Source organism: Carettochelys insculpta, chromosome 17 (genome assembly GCF_033958435.1).
Source record: "Carettochelys insculpta isolate YL-2023 chromosome 17, ASM3395843v1, whole genome shotgun sequence".
Classification (NCBI taxonomy): Eukaryota; Metazoa; Chordata; order Testudines; family Carettochelyidae; genus Carettochelys; species Carettochelys insculpta.
The window spans coordinates 16,161,349-16,169,308 of NC_134153.1; the positions used below are offsets into that span (position 1 = coordinate 16,161,349).

At 46.0% G+C, this 7,960-nt stretch overlaps 1 protein-coding gene across 2 annotated transcripts in view; it reads right to left on the reverse strand.

Moving 5' to 3' along the window:
- DOK5 (docking protein 5) overlaps positions 1-2,307 on the reverse strand; it is a 99,228-nt gene extending 96,921 nt beyond the window's left edge. For both annotated transcript variants that reach the window (XM_075011599.1, XM_075011598.1), the window contains exon 1: positions 2,139-2,307. In XM_075011599.1, coding sequence (XP_074867700.1) covers positions 2,139-2,204 — 66 coding nt within the window. In that variant the 5' untranslated portion in view covers positions 2,205-2,307. The remainder of the gene's footprint in view (positions 1-2,138) is intronic.
- Between the last annotated feature and the right edge of the window lie 5,653 nt (positions 2,308-7,960).

Sequence of the window (7,960 nt, forward strand, 5' to 3'; positions counted from 1 at the left end):
TCCTCCTATCTGAAAGGTCATACCATCTGTAAATATCATACACGTACTTGGTAGAATAAGACCTAATAATTCTAATGGATAACATCTACATATTTTTTAAACTTTTTTTTAGTTATCAGCTAAAATTTCCTGTAGTTGGGAATGGTACAGTACAAGAATTTTCTATCGACAGTTGGTGTTGAGATTCAAAACATTATTGCTTTATCACTGTTACAGCACCAATTGATAGCACATATCAAAATGCACAAACTAAATGTCCTTAATCAAACTAAAACTCTTAAACAACACTTTACTTAGTTTGAAACCTGTACATTTCAATTATTGATGGGAATATTTTTCACAGTCTGTGTACACAGTGAAATCAATGTTTCCCAACATTTACTGATAAAACGCGAATCCTTCCAAGACTAATTATGCAGATTTCATCAACATGTGGAAATCACAAGCAGTATGGCATGTCAGAAGCCTGCACTGCACAAACTTCACACAGCACTTATGGAAAGTTCTCTTTTTATATTTCCTTCAGTGTCTGTTTTTCTAACACACAGTTTACATGTGCCCATTAAATACAGAGCACAAAGATCAGAATTGTAATAAACCAGCAAAAACTTTGAGACAGCCATAGAATCTTTCAAATAAATTCTCACGTGACAAATCTAAGTATAACCCTTCAAACTATGAAGGTTTCAGAATTGCTGAATTAGTGATGCAAGTACTGTTCATATTAGCATACAGCAAAAACCAGGAGTTCTAAACTTCTTGCAAAGGAAGGGTAAATACATACAAAAGAAAACTCTATTCTAAGAATCCACCCACTCCCCACCTTGAACCACCTTCTAATTAGTTGCATGTTTTATACAATAACAATCTTACTTTGCAGTCAGAAAAGCTGATTAACTATAGCTTTTAGGTAGCTTGCCATGCTTTTATACCCAGAAGAGAGACAGCACTTCCAATAGAGCTAATTAGAATTAATCACACAGGAGGAGAATAAAGCCAAAAGATGTTGTGTAAGTAATTGGCTTACCTATGTTACATTGCACCCACATTTAAAGACAAACATTTCACAGTATGAATCAAGTGCAGATTTGCAAAACAAAAAGGAAGTGGCAAACAGATAAACGTCAAAGTATAATCTATTGTGTACCCATAAAATTCAGCAGAGAAAGTTTTAGCGTGTTTTAAGAACAGTAACTCTCCCTCACACACACCTGAGCTTTTAAATCACAAATGCAAACTTTTAATGGGCAAATGGTCAGTAAGTAGGAATACACTGCACACGTGGCATCAGTGAAGCTGCAATTGTGAACCCAGATAAGATGAATGGTTTTGCCATCTGCAAATTGTATTGGGTCCACAAAATACAAATTTGCATTGCAGAAAGTAAGGGCTTGTCTACGCAGGGAGTCCATTTAGGAAAACTGTTCCTAATTAACTGAAGATATGAATTTAAAGTGGGAATGCTCTCAGAACCGAAGCATCCTTACTGATTAATACACTGAAACGAGGCCCCCTTAATGCTGCATAAGAGCATCCACACAGGGGTGTGATGGGAGTTAACTAATCCACTAACTTCTCGCTTTGAGTTAACAGGTTTAATTTTCCTGACTTTGGCCCTGCACACAAGCCCTAAGAATCTGGCTTTTCTATTTCACCCCGAAGAAAGCTGCAGTTGACACCCCACCCCCGTGCCCCTGCTCCCTGCTCCACACCACACCCCTGCTTTGAAAAGATGCAGCCCAAAGTCAACTCCTCCCAGCCAGCCCCGTGTTTCCGAGCCGCAGGGCCGCGTCAGACTCTCTGATCCGGCGGCCCAGGCAAAGTCCCTGGCCCTAAGCGAACCCGATCCAGCACCCGAGCCCGGGTCTGCCCCCCCCCGAGCCGCCTCTGGGCGGAGAATCGCCCAGCGCTGCGCGGCGCCTCCAGCTGTTGCTCTGTTTGCGGCGCCAACAGCACCGCGCCGCGCCGTGGGCAGAAGCAACGGCGCATGGGTCACTCTGGTGGGAGCAGTTCGCAGGCGCCACCCCCGGCCTGGGGGTCCCACCCCGGCGCACCAGCTGGCCGCGGCACAACGCGCTCCCCGCCCAACCCAGCGGGAAAGAGCCAAGCAAGCGGAGAAGGAACGCGCTGATACTTACACCTAAACGTCTGCTCCTAAGCTTTACATACCCTTGCTTCGCTAGGTCGTTAAAATTGGCGGCCATCCCAGCGCAGGGAGCGGCCGCCCGCCTCAGGCCGCCCGCATCGCGGGGAACCAGCCTCCCGAGCCCGCAACTCGCCGGCTGGAGTTGGAGTCCACTTGGCGGAGAAGCGCCCGGTGCGTCAGCTGACTGGGGACCGGGCTGAGCGCAGCGCAGCGCAGCGCAGCAGGATCCGCCCCCAGCTGCGGGGCGGGCAGCCCAGCCCGGCCACCGGCGGCTGCGCCTGGGGAGGCGGGGGGGCATGGCTGCTGTGGGGCTCCAGGGAGGAGCGAGGAGGGGGAGAGAGGCTGGCTTGAGAACCTGGCTGCTTTGTGACTCTCTCTCCTTCCTTCCCTCCGCTGCGTCTACGCCCCAGCCCTTGTCCGAAGGAAGTTCTGCAGTGGGGCTACATCTGCACTACAGAGATCTCCCAATGAAGTGCCCCCCGCAGACCTCTTCCAAAAGGACCTCTTTCGGCAGAGCCCGTCCACACACAAAAACGCGGCTCAAAAGAGTAATCTCTTCCCCAAGGGAGCGTCCACGCAGCCCCTGCTCTTTCAAAAGAGCAGGCCAGGGATTGAAAACTCAGGTGCCCCAAGGATGTCTCTTTCCAAAGAAGAGCCCTACAGCCCCCCTGCAAACTTTTTCCTTTCAAAACCCTTCGAAAGGGGGCCCTCTTCCTGAAACAGGAAAGGAAGAATGATTTCAAAAGGCCGGCTGCATTCTTTTGCTTTACTTTGGAAAGAATGCTTTCTGGGTGTGGATGCTCCATGAGATCTTTTGAAAGAGCCCGTCTTTCGAAAACTCTTTCAAAAGAACTTGCTAGTGTGGACACAGCCCTGAAGTCTTCAGGGAAAAAAAAAATTCAAAAGAGTGCATGCACACCGGCTGTGTCTACACGTGCAAGTTCTTTCGAAAGAGTTGTTGAAAGAAGGGGTCCCTTCTGAAAGATCCTAGGGAGCGTCTAAACACACAAAGTGTTCTTCCCAAAGTAAATCGAAAGAATGCAGCACTCCTTTCGAAAGCCCTCTTCCATTCCCCTTTCAGGACCAGTGCTCCTTTTCGAAAACTTCTTTCAAAAGAAAGTGCATGTGGACAATCCGTAGGCCCTTCTTTCCAAAGGCGCGTGATTTTTCCATCCCTGGCCCATTCTTTCAAAAGAGCAGGGGTTGTGTGGACGCTCTCTTTCAAAAGAGCAAATCACCGGTTTTTGTGTGTGTGTGGATGTGCTCTTCTGAAAGTTGTTTCAGAAGGGCTTCTTTCGCAAGATCGCTGTAGTGTAGACGTGGCCACACAAAAAGGCAGATTGAAAGATGGCTCTGCTCTTTTGAAAGAGAGCGTCTGCACAGCCCCTACTCTTTTGAAAGAGCTGACCAGGGATCAAAATATCTGGTGCCCTAAGGACTGCTCTTTCAAAAGAAAGAGCCTGCGGAGCATCTACACTCACTTTTTTTCGAAAGGAAGCGCTCTTCCTGATCTGGGAGTGGAAGAGGGCTTCTGGAAGAAGAGTTACATTCTTTCGATTCCAGATCAAAAGATCACATTGTGTGTAGACACTCCGCATGTGCTTTTGAAAAAAGGCTGGATTTTCCAAAAGAACTTGCTAGTTTAGATGCAGCCTCGGTGTGCCCAATCCCTTTAAAGGTCATGTTTCTTAAACTGTGTTCTGGAGATCCTGGGTGTTCTGTGACCAACTGGCCAGAAAAACACACTGAAAAGTACACTGATGGTATATATTTCTGTTATTAAAAACAGATACAATGTTACTTCTTCATTGCTATGATACCTGATTAAATTACTTCATTTTGTTTTTGCTGCAGATGTTGGGTTTATTTATTTTTTGTCTGACAATTTTAAAAGAAAACTTTCCTATCTGTTCTGCATCAAAAACATTATTGTTTTGTGTTCCATGGTCTCAAAAAGTTTAAGAAACACTGCTCTAATTTGTCTCTTTTTGGAGTTACATAGCTCTGCTTGCAATTCTTTTCAGACATCTTTTTTATTTCCTTCACTCTTTTCAACCAGGCTGTGTCTACACTACAACAATCCTTTGAAAGAAGTTCTTTGGGAAGGGATCTTCCAAAAAAAGCTTCTTTCAAACAATCATGTTCACACACAGAAAAGCAGATCAAAAGATTGGTCCACTCTTGACAGAGAGCATCCACACAGCCCTGACTCTTGAAAGAACGGGTCAGGGATCAAAAATTCCAGCATCATGAGGACTGCTCTTTTGAAAGAAGGGCCTGTGGGGTATCTACACATGCTTTTTTCCCAAAAGAATCTTTCAGAAAAAGGTGCTTTTTCTCATCTTGGAGATGAAGAGGGCCGCCAGCAAAAGGGCCACGTCCTTTCTATTTCAGATGCTCAGCAGGGTTTTTTTCAAAAAAAGGCCCAGCTTTGTTGGAAAAGTTTATAGTTAGATGCAGCCCCAGAGTGTTACCATACTTGAATTTTCGAAAAAGAGGACACCCCTAAGAGGGAGCGTATGTGTATCAGTATCAATATCTAGCAACTCAAGTTGTGTGTGTGTGTGTGTGTGGTGTGTACACACCCTCTCACCAGTGTCCTCTTTCTCCAAAGATATACTCTCTCACCGGTGTCCTCTTTTTCAAATGTTCAAATATGGTATCTGTCAGGTCCTACCATCTCCACCATCATTAGATCTACTTTGCTACGCTCCAGAATAGTTGTTCCAGTTCCTTCTCTCTCTTCCCCTCACTGCTTTTCTGTATCCACCCCCCTCTTGTCCCTGTTTCAGTTTCTGCTCTCCCCTTCTATAGGGCTGGGCACAGTGTTGCCACCAGGGTTCCTGATAAGCTGAGTGCTTGACTGGTCAGGCAGGAGAAAGTCAAAAGCCACCCAGCTGACTGGCAGAGCACCCACAGCTTGTCTGTCATTTCAACTGGTGGTGCACATACGTGTCAGTGCACGTAACAAAATTTATTGGGCACATGGATGGAAAAATTAGAGGGAATGGTTCAGTTTTTGGCTTCCAGGTCTGGGTGCATTGTGAGGCTTGCCAGGTGCCTGTTTTTTGACAAGATGTACTGACTTAATACTAAAACTCCAGTTCTTGTAGAAATGAGGTGGTGGTGGGTCATTAACCTGCATGAACCCCTGTTCAGCCAGGACTACCTCCTACCTGCAGGCCAGCTCCTTATCAAGATGCATCTGCTCCCCTCCCAGCAAAGGGAGTTGGTGCAAGGAGAGAGACTGAGGGACCTAGAAAGGGAGGAGCATGTGATGGGCAGAGCTTTGGAGGGAAGAAGTGGACCAGGGGGCAGATTCCCAAGGGTCCAATTATCAGCAATGAGAAAGGTGGCAACCCTGGCTGGGCAGGAGTCAGAATTTTCATTGGGTAAAACATTCCTTGATTTCAAAGTTTTCTGCATCCAAGAACCAGAGTAAAAATAATAAAAGTGCTCCCCTTCCAAAGGGCCAAAAACAAAAACAAAAAAACCCCACAGATTGGGTCAATGGAAAAACATATTGTGATTAAAATTTAACATTTTCTTCTGATTGTCATTTTTGAAGTACTTAAAGTACAATATTTTAGGTCATTTTGAAAAGAAAGATTAATGTTGTTTTTAAAATGGAACTTTTGTTATCAAAATGCTTCATTCAATTCCCTCTCACCCCAGTCAACATTTCCTAAGTGTAATGGTTGCAGTTAAAATGGCATTTTCAGTCAAAATCACAAGCAGTTTTTGACAAGCTCTACCCATTACACCTTTCTTCTCTCACTGTATTCCCCATCCCCAACCTCTTCATTGTTCCCACACTTCTATCCTGTCTCATACTCACTTATCTTCCCACAAAATCTTGTGGACACATAGCTCCCTGTCCCACCCTCCCTTTCTGTGCTTGTCTATACAGCAAGTCCCAGTGTAAATCTACAGCACTTTATCTGGAACAAGCTGCTTGCATTACAAACTTCTGTAGCAGGCTTTGACAATGCTGTTTGAAACCAGATGTAATACAGTAAACCTCCGAGATACATGCAACCAAGATTTGCATGTCTCAGGTTAACGTCACTGCTGCTCCGACAGGAGCGGGGAAACCACTCCTGTCAGAGGCAGCAGCCACTCCTGTCAGTGGCACAGCCAATAGTCAGGCTGCTGTCCCTGACCAGAGCAGAGGAACTAATCCTGTCAGGGGTGGCAGACTAACTCTTGACTGCTGCCCCTGACAGGAGTGGTTTCCTGGTCCCCGGGAAGGGTGGAGAGCTGAGAACCAGGCAGCAGCCTGGCTCCCAGCTCCCCTCCACTGGCAGGATCCAGAAAACTGACCAGCACATTGCTGATCAATTTCCCAGGTCCCGCCAGCAGCAGAGAAGAGTTCCCTGCCACTCAAGGGTAACTCCCTGATTTACCCAAAAATTTAGCTTAGTCAGGGTAGCCAAAAACACACTGTCTGCGTAAGTCAGGAGTCTACTGTATGTCAAAGCCTGCTATAGGACTTTTAATTCACTGTACCAGAATCTAACGTTCAACATGGCACACAGCATGCTTGTGTATTGTACAGTATTACTCTTACTTGCCACACATGAAGTCACTGTGTGGACAAGCCTTCCAACATACACACACGTTTCAGTCAGAAAATCACAGAAATTCATTTTATTGGCAGCAAAAACCTTGTACATCACCTTTAAAGCCAATGAAAATTCTGTCCTTCAGTCTTGCAACACGTACATACGATTCCCTGATTGTAAAAACTGACATGCCATTTTGGGGCTTGTTTTAAAGCCCATTAAAAATAATAACAGGGCTCCAATGGAGGCTGTTAGCCTCCTTTTTGTGTTGTGCCAAGTTTAAGATCCAGGAACAGAAAGCACCAACGAGAGGAGCTGTCCAGCAATTCTCAGGACACATGGTCATGACCTGTAGTTATCTGCTAGATAGTGCATTCCCCAAAAAGTCTCCACAAGGGCCGAGAGGCACCACTCCAGACTCTGATTGAAAATAACCTGATCCTTGGCCCTATGGAAGTGGTAGAAATGTCACAGAGACATATGCCACTTTCATTCTGGCAACGCGGGGCTGCCCAGATGAAAGAAACTTGGCTGGCACTTGGCAGCAGGTTGCGCCCAGTGGGGACTTGTCGTTTTCAGATGTTTGTAAGCACTGCTGAGCATAACAATGAAACCAGGAGAAGGGGAACCGTTAGTGTTCCCTGTCAAATGAATGCTTGGGCGGCTGTCCTGGAGAGATTCAGGTGCCACCCAGCTGATTAGCAGAGCAGCCACAGCTGGCAGCCCATGTCTACTGGTGGTGCACGTCTGCATGTGTCAGTGCACACTACAAGATTTATTCTGCACAGAGATGGAAAAAAAAGAGGGAAAAGTGCCCAGCACCCCAGTGGCACTGTTGAATAAGCTGTTCACCCATGCTATTGCTGGGGAGAGGAATTGCTCACCTTGTAAAACTGGACAATTCTAAAAGTGCAGCCTTTGCTACCTGCTACACAAACACAGCCACCCATTGTCAGGGTAGGAGAATCTACTAATGTCTGTCCCTTTTAGACTGAGGCTGCCAGATCGCTGGAGTGACATCCTTCTTTTAGGGAGAGAAACTGGGAAGATAGCTGCAAGGCAGACCAGCAAAAGCCAGTGAGTCACTGAGAGCCAGAGATCAATAGTAACCATGCAATGTGCCTTCCAGATATGTAATTCAATTCTTCAGGCAGAGATTGCTTTTTATGTCTACTGTACAGACCCAAGAGTACTGTTGGCACCAAACCAGAAACAAGCTGGCCAGTCAGATAAGGTTTTGTAATTCCAC